The sequence below is a fragment of the Aegilops tauschii genome, chromosome 3, assembly GCF_002575655.3.
Source record: "Aegilops tauschii subsp. strangulata cultivar AL8/78 chromosome 3, Aet v6.0, whole genome shotgun sequence".
Classification (NCBI taxonomy): domain Eukaryota; kingdom Viridiplantae; phylum Streptophyta; class Magnoliopsida; order Poales; family Poaceae; genus Aegilops; species Aegilops tauschii.
In genome coordinates, this window is record NC_053037.3 from 2,748,626 (window position 1) to 2,765,764 (window position 17,139).

General features: G+C 47.2%; 2 protein-coding genes and 1 pseudogene across 2 annotated transcripts; all 3 read left to right on the forward strand.

Moving 5' to 3' along the window:
• The first annotated feature begins 2,284 nt into the window (after window positions 1-2,284).
• On the forward strand, window positions 2,285-5,586 carry LOC109738500 (L-type lectin-domain containing receptor kinase IX.1-like). The gene is made up of 2 exons (XM_040401890.1): window positions 2,285-4,097; window positions 4,225-5,586. The coding sequence occupies exons 1-2, from the start codon at window positions 2,728-2,730 to the stop codon at window positions 4,859-4,861; spliced, it is 2,007 nt and encodes a 668-aa protein (XP_040257824.1). The 5' UTR covers window positions 2,285-2,727; the 3' UTR covers window positions 4,862-5,586.
• Window positions 5,587-8,730: 3,144 nt separating this feature from the next.
• LOC109738499 (large ribosomal subunit protein uL6) lies at window positions 8,731-10,675 on the forward strand. The gene is made up of 3 exons (XM_020297592.4): window positions 8,731-9,175; window positions 9,781-9,903; window positions 10,342-10,675. Exons 1-3 carry the CDS (start codon window positions 8,813-8,815, stop codon window positions 10,423-10,425), a joined length of 570 nt encoding a protein of 189 aa, XP_020153181.3. The 5' UTR covers window positions 8,731-8,812; the 3' UTR covers window positions 10,426-10,675.
• Window positions 10,676-11,973: 1,298 nt separating this feature from the next.
• Window positions 11,974-15,285, forward strand: LOC109738504 (uncharacterized; annotated as a pseudogene).
• The last annotated feature ends 1,854 nt before the right edge of the window (window positions 15,286-17,139 follow it).

The following is a 17,139-nucleotide window of genomic DNA, read 5'->3' on the forward strand; positions in this document are numbered from 1 at the left end:
ACTAACTAACAATGCTTGCCAGATCAAGATGTATGAAATGTCTATAAATTATTATAGAGACTTCAAAAAAAAGTATGCAAATCGTGGCTTGAATACAAAACATGGACTGGAAAGCTTAAAAATGTATGTAATCCATGACAAAGTGAGGTGAACTTCATTTGCATATATGGGAGATGGAGCAACACAAACAATCACTGACGTCATGACTCACCATCTCACCATCTCACCAATGTCATTCAGAACACAAGGAGCAAACATCTGGAATCACTGCTGGGAAAATGGTCCAGTAGAGAAGATCGAGGCGGGGAGGCATCGCCAACACCGGAGGTGACTGGAATTGACGGCAGCAGCGATATTGAGAAGTGGAGAGGGCTTGAGGAGCAAGCATGCTAGAGTTTATTGATCTGTTGGGGAGGGGCAGCCAACCTCGACGACCCACACTCCCCAAGCTCCAACCGTTGTCCAATAGGGCCCACCAGTGTCCCAACCCACCAACGAAGACCGAGTCAAAATCCGGGAGAGCCTCAAAAATGGGTCGACTCAATCGATTCTCAGCGATTTAACCCCTAGGCAGCTTAGTGGTGCTGGATTTCCTCGATCTATTGGGGAGTGGCAGCAAACATAGAAGACCCACACCCTAAGCTCCAACCGCTGCCCAATAGGGCCCACTAGTGGCCCAACCCACAAGCGACGGTCGGGTCAAAATCGGAGAGAGCCTCAAAAGTGGGTCGACGCAATCGATTCTCAGCGGTTTAATTAACCCCTAGGGAGCTTAGTGATGCTGGAGTTCCTCGATCTGTTGGGGAGGGGCAGCCAACTTCGACGACCCACACCCCCAAGCTCCAATCGCTGGCCCAGCTGACGTTACCCCTGGATCACATGGTTACAACAATGCGTCTACATCGTCGGCCAATGCTTGCAGCGAGGTGTCTTGGGCCAGCAGTGGCAGATGACCAAATCTTTTGTTGGACCTAGTTGTTACGGCTTTATTGAATACCCTGTCGTGTATTTGTAACTCACTAGTATGGGCAAATCTACTGTACAGGCTTTGACAGGCTTGAGCCTGCCTTCCAACCAGATCGATTTTGTCTTTACTACTAATGATCACGGCCCAGCCCAGCAAATCGGCTGCTTCTTGGCTCATCTCAGTGCCTCCTCGCTTGTTCGAGCCTGCCCTCCACTTAAATTCTATATTCGCTTCGGTTCAGTAGTAAACGTTTGCACGTCTCATCAGAATTTAGTATTTGGATTGTGGTTTATTATGCATTTGTAGATTTGTGCATGGTATGCACCTAACTAATGATCAGATAATCATAACTTGAGCAATCACTATAAATAAAAATATACATTTTCTGATATACTTGGATGGGGAAAAATTATTATTTGTTAGTAGTACAACCACAAGATTTTTGTCCATTAACTAGCAATGTGGCGCACGCACATGTGGGGGGAACATTTGAGTTGTACTAATTTAATTTAATGCTAACATATAGAACATCCATTGCTTGACATTCGTAAGAGTAGTTTTGTTTGGAATATTTTATTAAATTTATGTTTACTCTGAAGCGTATTCTAGAAAAAAATACTTGAAAGACTTTTTTTTTCCTGGGATTAACCTATGACACATTATTTCCAAAACATATTTCATATTTCTCATAGAATCGATCTCTGTGTTCTTGTCCAATGATGCTATAACTTGCATGTAAGACGCTAGTTTCAAATTTGTAGGTAGATCAGTGCTGGAGGTTCTCCGACTATTAAAACATTACCAGCGGTTACAATCCGCCCTCACTAAATGATAATTTAGCACCAAGTACATGGATATCCATGTTCTTAATTTGGATACGTGCAAGTTCGGTTTGCTTCATCAATTTTCTCTTAATTCAAACTTGTCTACTAACCAACTCAACTAAACAATGCAAACTGAGGGTAGCTCAGATCATTAGGTTCCTTTTGGTGGACTTGGCACTGATGGTCGCATTTTTCTGGATTTATTTCAGGCCTTTCGACAATGAGTGTTCAGTGGAAGGAGACATTTCCGTTGTGTCGGCTCGGATCTCGGAGAGCTCATAGAGGTGCGGTGTATGTGCCTGCGTTCATACGGTTAAGTGTATATGAGCACCTACGTTTGTACTGTATTAAAAGAAAAACTCAACTAAACAGTGATATAGTATAACCACATCTAGAAATCTATATATAGTGCAGCTCTCTTATTTGCCACGCTGCGTCTCAGTCATTGCTTAGCCGTTACCTTGCACCCGGCCCGCTTAGCATCGTGTTCTTCTTTTTATTTATTTGTCTGCCGTAGCATATTGTTGGCACTTGGAATTGGCCCCGATGCAGTCGATTTAGTTGTTGCCGAAGGCAACGGCCACACTTAAACGGGAAGGATGGAAGCTGGCCTGAACCGCACGCACTAATCCGCTCTTAACACTGGCGCCTAAATTAAAGCTGACCTACGTGCACATGTGAGAACCGACGCAATATATGCCATCCCATAGTAACCACACAATTCAATACTCTAGCATAGCATAGGAATCCCAAATCCAATGCCAGGAGACATATCGTCACATTGGATCCTACGTGTGGTGGCTCAAGCTGGCCGTCCGGAGCTTCCACTAAAACCAAAGCTGGCAAATCGATCCCTCTCTATATATACTAGGTACCAAATCCGTCTATGTAGATACCGAGTGCACTCGCACCCCTTGCCATCGCCAAGAAGCAACAATGGCTGCTGCACTCATGAGCCCTCACCATCTTCTCTCTGTCTCCGTGTACATCATCATTTGCCTCTGCTGCTCGGTGGGTCTAGCTACCGCGCTCTCCTTCAGCTTCAACTTCTCCAGCCCCGGCTCCGGCGACCCCTGCGATACGGAGCTCAGGTGCGAACGTGACGCATGGATGGGTTCTGGCGCCATCGACCTAACGAGGAACTACATCGCAGCCAACGTTTTCAGTGTTGGCCGGGCATCGTACGCTCGCCCGGTGCCTCTCTGGGACGACGCCACCGGCGAGGCGGCCAGCTTCTCCTCCAACTTCACGTTCCAGATCAAGCCCCAAAACAGATCAGAAGACAATTTTGGTCTATGTAACTCGAGCCTCAGCAGCGACGCTAGTGCTGACGGTTTATCTTTCTTCCTGGCGCACTACCCGTCGAGGCTCCTTCCCAACAGCGGGGGCGAAAACCTCGCTCTTTTCGATTTCAGCAATCGCTTCAACGCCACCGGTGATGCGCAGTTAGTTGCGGTGGAGTTCGACACCTACCTCAACCCCTGGGACCACAGCGACAACCACATGGGCATAGACATCAACTCCCTCGACTCCAGGGCCTACACCAACGTGACCAAGCGCCTAGTCTCGAATGACGCCATCATGACCGCCCAGATCAGCTACGACAATCGCACGGCCGTTCTGGTCACCCTTCTCCACATCGACGGCGACGGACCATGGTACAGCGTAAGCACGTGGGTGGACATGAAGAGGGAACTACCCCAGCAAGTCTCAGTCGGCTTCGCAGCATCAACTGGTCTCTGCGCCGAGCTGCATCAGGTGTTGTCTTGGTCATTTAGCTCCACTCTAGATGATGCCCCGGTGCCTACCAATAACAGTCCACGGCGACGCCTACCACTGGTGCATGTGTTGGTGCCATCAGCAGCGGCAGCTTTTCTTGTGCTGCTCTGCGGTGCCGCCGCCTTAATAGTTCGTCAGCGACGCAAACGTAAGCAAGCTGAGTTCGAGAGAGGGGTAGGACCTAGACGGTACCGCTACCGTGAGCTCGCGGCAGCCGCAAATGACTTCGCGGAGCAGGGGAAGATTGGGCAAGGGGGCTTCGGCAGCGTCTACCGGGGCGGCGGCCTTAGCGACCACGACAGCCCGGTGGCCATCAAGATGCTCTCCATGGAATCGTCTGCGCAGGGGAGGAAAGAGTTTGAAGCGGAGGTGAAGATTATAAGCCGGCTGAGGCACCGGAACCTTGTGCACTTGCTAGGCTGGTCCGACAGCCGCAATGGGCTCCTGCTCGTCTATGAGCTCGTGCCGAAAGGCAGCCTCGACCAGCACATATACGACACTAGTCGTCTGCTCACTTGGTCAGAGAGGTACGTATACAACACTAGTCGTGTACAAATTTCTCTCTTTTTTGGATCATTTCGATTGCCGTAATATAATCGTGGGCGAGTAACCCTGGTCTAGCCTATTGAATTAACACATATATGGTACGTATAGGTACAACATTATCCTTGGACTGGGATCTGCGCTACGCTATCTCCACACAGAGTGCGATCAATGTGTGCTCCATGGTGACATCAAACCAGGCAACATACTCCTTGACTCATCATGGAGCACCAAGCTGGCAGATTTCGGATTGGCAAAGCTCGTGGATCATGGAGCCAGGCCACAGACGACGAAGGTCATCAAGGGCACCCCATGGTACATAGACCCGGAGTTTTTTCGCTCATACCATCCCACCCCCGAAGCGGACATCTACAGCTTCGGCATCGTTGTGTTGGAGGTCATTTCCGGCAAGGATCCAGGAATGGGGATGAAACACCGGGTCGAAGAAGTCAGCCCGCTGCTCATGTGGGCCTGGGACCTGTACGAGAAGGGCGCCATCCTTGAAGCGGTGGATAAAAGGCTACATGCGCACAACCAGCACCTCGACGACAACTGTAAGTGGCAGATGCATCGTGCGCTGGTTGTCGGGCTCTGGTGCACGCACCCACGCCTTGACGTGCGACCGTCCATTGTGAAGCTCATGAACGTCTTACAGTCTCACAGCGTCACGCTGCCGACACTATCATGGTCGCTGTCCAACGTTTCCCTTGGATCACATGGATACAATGCGTCCTCATCGGCCAACTAATGAATTAATGTTTGCAGCGATGTGTCTTAGGCCATCTGCCATCAGTGCCAGACGACCAAATTTACTTTACTAAAGAGACTGTGATATGAAAGAAGGATTGCTAATAAAGGAATTGTTAAATGTGTTGTATCTTGTATTGTTGTAGCTATCTCTCTTGTTCTCTAGGCCTAGATCCACCACGCATGCATAAGGCCTGTGTACCTTTTTTTTTTAGATTATAAGGCCTGTGTGCCTTATCTTGATGCTATTGGCAATATTCATTTTAGCTTGGTATCAGTCGCCATGGCCTTCGAGGACATCCTCGGTTCCCCACCCTCCTCTCTGAGAATCTACTCATCCTTCTCCCCGTCCACCTTCTGTTTGACTTCTCCCTCTGTCCATATCTCCACCACTCTGGCGACCATCTCCACCACTACTGTTACGCTCCAGTACTCCAGTGCACTGTCTGTCCTCCTCAGTGCTCAACAGTCACAATGACAACACCTCTAACGATACCAAGTTCAAATTCGACTAGGCTGAAAACAATTATGCCAAATGGTACACACTTTCCTCTTTGTGATGCTCAAGTTTCTGCTTGAGAGCATCTTTAACTGATCCTCTAAAAAGCTTTAGAGGAGTTAAATTTTACTTTTCATCCTCTAAACTGCACGCCTGCACCTAACCGTTCTCCTAAAGCTTTTAGAGGAGTAAAAGTTATCCTCCTTGGTTGCCCTGACTCTTAAATATACTCGGCCTCCCATCCACGCAGTAAAATATCCCCCCCCCCCGGTCGCACCCACCCAATCCCGCGCCACACTACTTACCTCCGTAGGCCACCCCGGCCCCATGGTAGCACCCGTGGCGCGTCCTCTCCAACTCAATTTGGTCTTTTCTCTTTGTTAGCGGTGCCTAAATCGACAGATTTACAACCATTGCCATTGTTGAATTCGAGGCAACTTAGTCTCCAGCACCGTCACGTTTTGGATGGATTCGACGGGGACTGAACCGGACCGCTCCCTTAGTCGCTCTGCGCCGCCTGTTGGTATGTGCACCTTCTCTCAGCACTCGCATCTCAATGGTCGAACGACCACCGACACAACCATGTACGATCGTCACCCGGGCTCAGTACTCGCCAAGCAGCTCGCCGGTGAAAGATCGAGGATGTCGCCTAGAGGAGGGGGGTGAATAGGCGCTTTAAAATAATTACGGTTTAGGCTTGAACAAATGCGGAATAAACCTAGCGGTTAATTTGTCAAGCACAAAACCTAAAACAACTAGGCTCACCTATGTGCACCAACAACTTATGCTAAGCAAGATAAGCAACTGTGTGATAGCAAGATATATGACAAGAAACAATATGGCTATCACAAAGTAAAGTGCATAAGTAAAGGGCTCGGGTAAGAGATAACCGAGGCACGCGGAGACGACGATGTATCCCGAAGTTCACACCCGTGCGGATGCTAATCTCCGTTTGGAACAGTGTGGAGGCACAATGCTCCCCAAGAAGCCACTAGGGCCACCGTAATCTCCTCACGCCCTCGCACAATGCAAGATGCCGTGATTCCACTATGGGACCCTTGAGGGCGGTCATCGAACCCGTACAAATGGCAACCCTTGAGGGCGGTCACCGAACCCGTACACTTTGGCAACCCTTGGGGGCGGTCACCGGTACCCGTCAAATTGCTCGGGGCGATCTCCACAACCTAACTGGAGACCCCGACGCTTGCCCGGAGCTTTGCACCACAATGATTGAGCTCCGAACACCGCCAACCATCTAGGGCGCCCAAGCACCCAAGAGGAACAAGCTCAAGGGTACCAAGCACCCAAGAGTAATAAGCTTCTCAACTTGTAACTTCCACGTATCACCGTGGAGAACTCAAACCGATGCACCAAATGCAATGGCAAGGGCACACGGAGTGCCCAAGTGCTTCTCTCTCAAATCCCACCGAAGCAACTAATGCTATGGAGGAAAACGAGAGGAAGAACAAGAAGGAGAACACCAAGAACTCCAAGATCTAGATCCAAGGGGTTCCCCTCGCATAGAGGAGAAAGTGATTGGTCGAAATGTGGATCTAGATCTCCTCTCTTTTTTCCCTCAAAAACTAGCAAGAATCCATGGAGGGATTGAGAGTTAGCAAGCTCGAAGAAGGTCAACAATGGGGGAAGAACACGAGCTCAAAGGATAAGGTTCATTGGGTAAGAAGACCCCCTTTTATAGGTGGGGAAAAATCCAACCGTTATGCTCACAGCCCGCACCGAGCGGTACTACCGCTCCAAGGAGCGGTATTACCGCTAGGGCGGTAGTAGCCCTTTGAAACACAACAGCGAGGAGGCAAAAAGGCCAGAAGAACCATCGGAGCGGTAGTACCGCTTGACCTCACGGTACTACCGCTAGGGGTAGCGGTACTACTGCTAAGGGTAGCGGTACTACTGCTTGCGAGCTATACTAAAAAATTACATCTGTGCCTACCACCGCTGGACTAGTGACGAGTTTTTGGTCTGGAGCGGAAGTAGCCACAGAAGTAGTCGCGGTAGTACCGCTCCCAAGAGCGATACTAAAAAATTACATCCGCGACAACCCCTTTTAAGGACACCAAAACTGACACAACTTCTGCAAACGGACTCCGAATTCGACGAAACCAAGTTTGTTGGAAAGCTAGCGACAAGGGCTAACACAATCTTGATAGAAATACCAATAATAAGCAAATGAGAAAAGGCCCAAAATAAAATGGTGAGAACCCTTCCTCGGATAAGACCGATAAAACCTCCAACACCGAAAACATCATAGAAGACGCATGCAAACTCCGTTTTCGATGAACTCAAGCTTGTCATCGAGATGACCATAAGCTCTAAGACTCACAAAGAGAACCAAACAAGAACCAAGAAACATGATGCAAGGATGCAATGGTTTGAGCTCTCGATGAACGATACGATCAAGCTACTCACTTGAGAGCCCCCCTCGGATAAGTTTTTGAGAAACTTATGATCTATCTATTCGTACACAAATTTCGGCGGGTTCGGCGAGCGGCTGCCATAAGGCATCTCTTTTGCTCAAAAAAAGGAGTAACTGATATTGTTGGGCCGTAGCAGATTGATATCCATATATGCTATGGACAGGATTTGTGGGCCAAATCAGGACCATTTCCAGCCCAGGATCACCCATTCCCTCCCCTCCCAGACAAAACCCTAGCGACACCAGTTAGTATATAAGATCTCACCTCGCCAGACGCGCCGCCGCACCACCCCACCCACCACCGCAGTCGCCGCACCAACCCACCCACCACCGCAGCCGCCGCACCAACCACAGGCGTGCGAAGATGAAGACGATCCTGGCGTCGGAGACGATGGAGATCCCGGAGGAGGTGACGGTGAAGGTGTCGACGAAGATGATCATGGTGACGGGGCCGCTTGGAATGCTGACTCGCAACTTCAAGCACTTACAAATGGGGAAGATTGAAATTCAACTATTGAAGTAGCTCCAAATGTCGGGAGAGAAACAACTCACCGAATAGCCGCACTAGTAAACCGGTGCTACGACGGAGATCGGCAATCCCGCCAAGTATACCGACAAGGCATATCTAGGCAGACATACGTTAGCGCAGACATCTTGGTCGCATTAACATAACACTAGACCAAGACGACCTTGGTGACATTAACATATACTGCGAAGAAGAAGAAGAAGAAGAACAGTAACTGATGTTGGGCCGCCGCAGATTGATTCACGCACATGCTGTCAAGCAAGTGTCGTAAACGGGATGAAGGAAAAAAAAAAGAGGAGTATTGGGCCAAACCAGGGCCAGCCATTCCCTCTCCTCCCCCCGCCACAGCCCACAGCCCACAGCCCACAGCCCACGGAGAGAAAACCCTAGCGACGCCAGCTATAAAAGATCTCACCTTGCCAGACGCGCCGCCGCCGCCGCCGCACCACCGTCACAGAGGAGGAGGAGGAAGAAGAATCAGCGTGGGGCGAAGATGAAGACGATCCTGGCGTCGGAGACGATGGAGATCCCGGAGGAGGTGACGGTGAAGGTGTCGGCGAAGATGATCTCGGTGACGGGGCCGCGGGGGACGCTGACCCGCAACTTCAAGCACCTCAACCTCGACTTCCAGCTGCAGGAGGGCGGGCGGAGGCTCAAGGTGGACGCCTGGTTCGGCACCCGCAAGACCATGGCCGCCATCCGCACCGCCATCTCCCACGTCCAGAACCTCATCACCGGCGTCACCAAGGGCTTCCGCTACAAGATGCGCTTCGTCTACGCCCACTTCCCCATCAACGCCTCCATCACCGCCGCCAACCGCGGCATCGAGATCAGGAACTTCCTCGGAGAAAAGAAGGTAAATTTACTTCTGGTTTAGCTTCTGGATACTCTGTAATAAGCTAGCTAATTGCCTGATACTGTAGTGTTCCATTCAACAGATGCCTGGTTTATAAGTGATTGCTGATGAATTGTGAGTTATTTCTAGGCAGTAGAATCTCTGTTCACATATCATTCTGTTTATGTGATTTGTGTACCTTTTTACCTACCATGACACTGGTATACCTTGGGGAACTCTGCTTAGAAATGAATGGTTCTTGTGAGTTCTTAAGAGTCTTAAAATGCACTGTTCATGCTAATGCAATCTATTCACATAGGGTTGGGATCAAAGATGTTGATACTGCTGCAATGATGACAACCTTGCTTGAGATGTTTGATCACTCCATGCTGATATTCCTAGAACAGAGGTCACTAGAACTACTGTGGTGCCATTTGCCGTATCGTAATTGGCTCATAGTGCTGTTAGCTTCAACGAATCTGAGTGTGGTATACTCTAGAGAAGCAAATGCCACTCTTGGCATTGTGTGTTTCTGATGTCCTGTATGGCTTTGGCTGTGTTGATGCTTATGTGTGTTACTTGAGTCATGTATGAAATATACTGAGATTATGCCTTTCCTTTAACAGGTAAGGAAAGTTGACATGCTTGACGGTGTGACGATCCTGCGGTCTGAGAAGGTCAAGGATGAGATCGTCCTGGATGGCAACGACATCGAGCTCGTCTCTCGCTCTGCTGCCCTGATCAACCAGGTCAGAGTCCTTGACTATGTGCTTCTCATACTGAAAACTAGCATAATAAGTTGCCTTCAATTTACCTGTGAGGCCTACCTCCGAATGTGATTGTATGCTTCACAACGCAAGAACTTTTCTATACTACGGATGAACCTTTGGCTGTAGTCATGTAAGCGTTGTAGCATACCTTGCAATGATCGTATATTCCACTCTTACTGATCCAAGTGTTGATGCATCTTTTCTAGTACTAGTTTAGATTAGATGCAACGAGTGCATAGCCTAACCTAACATGGAAAACCAGCTATAGAAGTGAAGAACGTCCATGTATCATTGGAACACAACAAACGCATAACATTTACCGGCGTTGAACTGGCAGCATGTGGTTCTCTATATTGATCTCTACACCACCGATAATCCCCATCCTGACCAACGATTGTTTCATTTTCCTTGAACCAGAAATGCCACGTGAAGAACAAGGACATCAGGAAGTTCTTGGACGGAATCTACGTCAGCGACAAGGGCGCCATCAAGGAAGAGTAGTGTTGTAGTGACCTATCCATCCGCAGCCCCTTTGTAGCTGGTAGCAGAAACTGTCCTAGAGTTCTTGGAGCTTGTCGAAACCAAGATCAGAAGCTGTTTCTTCTTCTCTTTTTGGCTCGAGTGAATCAAGAAAAGTTTGCAGCAGTTTTGTACCGGATCGATGTATCAGGGATGTCATGTAATTGGAGCTTGGAGATGCTTTCTTTACCTGCTGATAAGACCTCTTGTTATCTATGCTTGTTGTGCTTCACTTCATGTCATCTGCATCACCTGTCACTGGCTCCTGGTTCTGTTCTTGTAGAATTGTTCTCGAGATTTTCGTAAGGATAATTGGTAGTAGGTTGGTGCGTATTACTGGGCTCGTTGGACCTGTAGCATTATTTTGTTGGCCGTATGGGCCAGCACAAACTCAGGTGAGTGTTCTTCAGCCAAGAATGAAGAGCAGAGCGTGACCCTGCTCCGGTCTTCGGCAGGCGGGCGATGCCCTCTAGTGTCAGTTGCCGTCGTACCTGACCCTGCCCCTGTTCAGTCGCCGTCGTCCCTGCCCGGCCGGGGAATTTAAGCCTTATTATGTTTGGTCCGAATCATTGTGTCCAGTCTCTCGTTTGTGCGTGTTGTCTTCTCATCTGTCGTCGACATATATCTCTTGCCATGCTTGACTACAAATTGTGCAATTCATCCCCCCCCCCCCCCCCCCCCCCCCCCCGTCCCCCTATTTTCCATTGAAAAAAGTGCAATTCAACTATCGTCAGGGATCTACAAAGTCAACAATTGCCGGCTCATTTAATAAGGAGAGCACCATGTCCATGTCATGTCATCATTGAAATCGACAAGTCAGTCAATTTTACCGGCGAGTGGCTATTCCATCTCCAATAATAGCATCAATACTGCTTTTGCTCTTGGTGTTATCAGGCTCTTTCATTTTCAACAGTAAATAAATTTGACTGAATTAACTAGTTTTCTTAGATCTGCAGGCGGAAGTGCCTTTTTGAAGTGCTACATATATGCCTAGATAAGGCTCATGCTTGGAGACCAAAATGTGCAAGCCGCTTCCCTTCTCCAACCAAAGCACACGACGTTCTTACTCATACAAGAGGTACTCAGGCACTGTGAGTTTGCATACTTGCATCTAGTACTATTTATTTGATGAAACATTCTGTAAAGGGCAAGAGAAATGCATTGTTTACTGTGCAAATCGATGACATGCTCACACTGTTTAATTTTAGATCCCTGCCCAAATGTCAAAAGCTAGCTGATGGAATGCTGGAAGGCTAGCTTAAGGCTGAAGGAATGATCCCTGCCTATATTCTCCAGACAGTAGGTGTTTGTACATGCATACTGTGTGTGTGTGTGTGTGCGCATTAGCTAGCTCCTTAAACGTACATGCATGTAAGAATTTAAAGAAACCGCCAGATGTGTCGGGTATCATATGCTGAATTTACACGATGCTGTTTTCTCGCAGTCACTTCGCCTTGTAGTTTTTTTAGCATCATATTAATTCATGATAGGAAAAACAACTGATTAAGTCTTATGAAATTGCAGGAGTTTGAAGAAATATCGCTACTCAGATTGGAAGACAATAGTTATACTACTTGCTGAAGCAACTTTGAGCATATTCAGATTCCACAAAGAAGAAAACTCTCAAGGGCAACAAAATAATCTGCTCTGCTGCAAGGTACATCACATACCACAAATGGATTTTGCTAAGCGCCTAGTTGGTTACTACCTAAAATTTTCCTTGTTTTTTTATCTCTGCATATAATTAACCATGGTGAGTTGAGCAAAGATACCTGGCCATCCATGCATGATGGTCACTACAGCAGGACAGTTTGTGATGGTGCCCATGATGGCTTACAGTGCGCAGACCATGATGTGTAGTTCTTTGGATGGAAACAAGACAGATGGGCTGTCGCTACTTGAATTCAAGAAGACGGTCAGTATTGACCCACATCAAGCCTTGATGTCGTGGAACGATAGCACCCACTTCTGCCACTGGGAAGGTCTCTCATGTGGGACGACGACCACCCCGCCTCGTGTTATTTCACTCAATCTTACAAACCGAGGTTTAGCAGGACAAATATCTCCCTCTCTTGGAAAACTTACATTCCTACAGTTTCTGTCCCTACCAAATAATTCATTTTCCGGAGAGATCCCTCCATCCCTTGGTCATATGCATAACCTCCAAACCATCAACTTGACTAGTAACAGATTGCAAGGAAGGATACCTAATCTTGCCAACTGTACCAGCCTAATGGTGCTTTGGTTGACTAGGAATAATCTAGCTGGTCAATTTCCTGATTTACCTAGTCATCTGCAAGAGCTGCACCTCTCCATCCCTTCCTCTCTCGGCAATATCACAACACTGAGAAAGCTCATTTTCTCGTTTAATAACATTGAGGGAAATCTCCCAAATGACTTGGCAGAGCTGCACAAGCTGCAGTTCCTCCATGGGGGTGCCAATAAGTTGACAGGTACGTTCCCACATGCCATCTTAAATATTCCTGCTCTCAATGGTCTAAGCCTTGCTGCCAATTATCTAGGTGGGGAGGTACCATCCGACCTCGGTAACCATCTTCCTAACCTCCAACTTCTTGGATTGGCTGCCAACTTCTTTCATGGGCATATCCCCTATTCCTTGGTAAATGCTTCCAAGCTATACACCATCGATGTATCAAGAAATAATTTTACTGGTCCAGTACATAGCACCATTGGCAAACTCACCAAACTGTCTTACTTGAATTTTGAATTCAATCAATTCTACGCTCGTAACAAGCAAGAGTGGGAGTTTATGAGCAGCTTAGCCAATTGCACCGAGCTACAAAATTTTTCAATGAAATGGAATCACCTACAAGGAAATGTACCAAATTCATTGGGAAACCTTTCTGACCAGCTCCAACATCTTTTTCTGGGAACAAATGAATTGTCAGGAGGTTTCCCTTCTGGCATAGAAAATCTTCGAGGCCTATTCAGTTTAGGGTTAGAAGAAAATCAGTTGACAGGTGTTTTTCCAGAATGGCTTGGAACTCTACACAATTTACAAGGAATAGAGCTAGCTAACAACTCCTTTACAGGGGTTATTCCATCATCCCTCACAAACTTATCTCAGCTGACAGAACTCCTTCTAGAATCTAACCATTTATATGGAAATATACCCCCAAGTTTGGGAAACCTTAAGGTCCTTGAAAAATTGAGCATTTCCAACAACAATCTTCATGGCAGCATACCAAAAGAGATCTTCAGCATTCCTACAATAAGTCGAATTGGGTTATCTAACAGTAAACTAGATGGGCCACTTCCTATAGAAATAGGAGATGCCAAGCAACTGTTGTATCTGCTAATTTCATCAAATAACCTGTCTGGTGTCATCCCTGAGACACTCGATGGCTGTGAAAGTTTGGAAGTCATTGAGTTGGATCAGAATTCCCTTAGTGGAAGAATTCCAACTTCATTAGGAATCATAAGCAACTTGGAAGTGCTTACTGTGTCTCACAACCACTTATCTGGATCCATACCAAAGTCCATTGCGACTCTGAAATACCTTCAACAACTAGATCTGTCATTCAACCGTCTTGATTGTGAAGTTCCAGAAGAAGGTGTCTCCAAGAACACAACTGCCATACGCATCGGCGGAAATCGTGGGCTCTGCGGTGGAGTCCTAGAGACCTACCTGCATGCCATGTTACAACTTCAAGCCCGTCCACACACACTTGGCCACTATGTTCCAAAGTGATGATTCCACTAGCTAGCATGGTGCTACTTGCCGGTTTCGTGTCCATGCTCCTTTTCTGGAGGAAAAAACAAAGGAGAGAATCGATGTCTCTACCTTCTTTTCTGCATGCTCTAGCATTGATTCTAGAGGAATCGACTTCAAAGCACTAGTGTATGAGTTCATGCCACGAGGAGACTTGCATAAATTTCTACACTCGGCTCGGGGTGACGAAAGCTCTTCAAATTCGAACTGCATTTCGCTGGCTCAAAGGCTGAGCATCGTGGCAGATGTATCAGATGCAGTGGCATACCTTCACCAAGATGGCATTGTTCATTGTGATCTGAAACCTAGCAACATTCTCCTAGACGATGATATGGTAGCTCATGTTGGGGACTTCGGGATTGCAAGGTTGCCGATGCATACCGCAACATCGTCTTCTGAATCAACTTCGGCGTCTTCGGTTGCAATAAAGGGAACCATAGGATATGTTGCTCCAGGTACGGTCCATCCTTGCATTGGTTTTTCTTTCTTCATATGAACCTTGACAGTTCGCCCATGTGAATGAATCGGAACTAAACTCTTGCTGGAATTACAGAATGTGCAGGGGGCGGTCAGGTTTCAACTGCTGCTGATGTTTACAGCTTCGGAGTCGTCCTCCTTGAAGTATTCATTCGAAGGAGGCCAACGGATGCCATGTTCAAGGACGGATTGAGCATTGCAAAGTTTGCAGAGATCAACTTCCCCCATAAAGTGCTGCAGATTCTTGACCCCGAACTGCTGCAGGAGCTGAACCTCTGCCGGGAAACTCCGATGGATGATGTAGAGAAAAATGGAGCACAGAGTCTCCTTTCTGTGATTAGTATTGGGCTGTGTTGCACCAGGTCGTCCCCAAGTGAGCGCATCAGCATGCAGGAGGTGGCTGCCAAGCTGCATGGGATCAGAGATGCGTATCTCTTTACATAAGACTGAGACGAAAGCTAAATAAGGGGTTAGTATTATTATCAGTTTTGTCTATAATTTATATGACAAATATAACAACGAGTGTTTGCCTACTTGTACTATATCTGGTCCTTTGTTTGCCCCAAATGAGAAACTAAACATGTAACCGATTGGAAAAAAATGGTACTAGTAGTATTTCTTGGTAAAGTTTTGATATTACTGTTTCGCAAACAGACCCTTATTTTTATTCTTGTTTTGAATTTCACCATCAGTAACTGATTCACCATGATAGAACCACCTTGTATAGGTACTGGACATACCATTGTTTAGGTGAGTCTTGTCTATCTTTGAATTATGCCGCATCAAATCCTGGCATTGGAAGCATGAGCACAAGATGGCACAAGATTGAATCACCTTCATTGTTGTGTTCACGTGCGAATTTCATAAACTCATTAACAGCATTTATGTATGGCGGGGTAAGCTTGATTGATTTAGTCGTTCAATAGATCCATTGCCTGCAAAACATTAAAGTCCGTAACAATGTGTATCAGCTAATCGAGCAAATCAAAACAATTTTGCTACGATGTCTGTTAATAACTAGATCACACCTGAATCGCCCGTGCTTTGCCGTGCCGCCCTAGCGCATCTCCTCACCTCGTCGGGGACATGGTCGTTGATCTTAATAATTCATTTCTTTACAAGGGGACTGAACGATCCCTAATCCACACAATTTTCGTCTATTAACAATTGACATGCCACAAAATAATTTAGCTACAAATATATAATCACTAATTTTCTATTTATATTTCCTTTATTAACCCGTCCAAGATACTTCGTGCCACTGAAAATCGTCACAGAATAAGTACATATCCTGTGATATTGGACCTGCGTCACCTAAAAACAGAGCAAACAGTCACCAAAAGTGCTGAGGAGGGAGGGGGGCCTTCCTCGGGAGCCCATCAACTACAGACGGTCACCGTCACTGAAAATGTTTTTAGGGATTGTTAAAACTTAGTCACAAGGATTTTCATCACAACAAATAGGGATTTTTGTTTTTAGGGATCGTTAAAGCTTAGTCACAAGGATTTTCATCACAACAAATAGGGATTTTATAGTGACATCTTTGATCATTCAAACGACGAGGTGCAAGTCGGTGGCGGGTGGGAGTTTTCATGGTAGTTGGGGGTTAGTGGAGGAACGGTATTCCCTATTCTCTTTCTACAAAGTTTGTTCAAAGTTGGGTCATCTATTTTGGAACGGAGGGAGTAGATGTGTAGGGGAAATGGGATTGACCAGAGGTTCTTAGAATAGGGAGGTGAGTAAGAGGAGGCTTGGAGTCTATTTTGTTTGTTTTTACTAAAAATAACTAATATATGGGATAGAGACAGTAAATGGTTGGAGTTGTTGACCACAACCAGAAGATCATCCTCTTCGACTCGATACAAGATCCGACAATAAATACATATCTGCGAGAATATCATGCATATCTATTAAAAAACTTATACAGTGGTGCGCCAAATAGGGGAGGGAGAAAAGATCTGCAATTGATGGGTCGTCCCCTACATTGTCGCATGGAGACCATGGTGGTGCTTTCGCGCCTCTTCTCCCGACCTGCTAGCAGCCCCTCAGTGATGCCGATGTGGCTACCTCCTGTCGCTGGTTCGGCGAAAGCGACAGAGGAAGAGGGTTCAGTGGTAGGATCGATGGCGTCCGTTGCAATTAAGGTTGGGGTAGGACACCGCATGGAAGAACGACAGATGGCAGGAACCACGATGGCATCTTCATTACCAAGGCAAGGGAGGACATGTTCTATATCCCGTACTGCCACCCCCGACTCACTGGATGCTGATGCAACCGTGGCGCTAGCCGTTCCGGAGATGACGCCGATTTGGGTACCTGTGGGCGGGATATGCGCGGAGCTACCGTCCAACTCAGAGGACACTTGAGGTCTTCATCCCCAAGGGTTTCATGGTGCTCTAGACATGCGAGGTCGCGCGTGTCAACATCCCACACTTGTATCTGAGGCATGACCAGGTCGAGCATGTGGAGGCGCGAATCCTACTCTT

Bases quoted from the DNA above. Each gene is read 5' to 3' on its own strand.
- LOC109738500 (XM_040401890.1), top strand. From the start codon at position 2,728: ATGGCTGCTGCACTCATGAGCCCTCACCATCTTCTCTCTGTCTCCGTG. The intron at 4,098-4,224 runs GTACGTATACAA...TGGTACGTATAG, and splicing joins CTGCTCACTTGGTCAGAGAG to GTACAACATTATCCTTGGAC.
- LOC109738499 (XM_020297592.4), top strand. From the start codon at position 8,813: ATGAAGACGATCCTGGCGTCGGAGACGATGGAGATCCCGGAGGAGGTG. The intron at 9,176-9,780 runs GTAAATTTACTT...TTCCTTTAACAG, and splicing joins ACTTCCTCGGAGAAAAGAAG to GTAAGGAAAGTTGACATGCT. The intron at 9,904-10,341 runs GTCAGAGTCCTT...TCCTTGAACCAG, and splicing joins CTGCTGCCCTGATCAACCAG to AAATGCCACGTGAAGAACAA.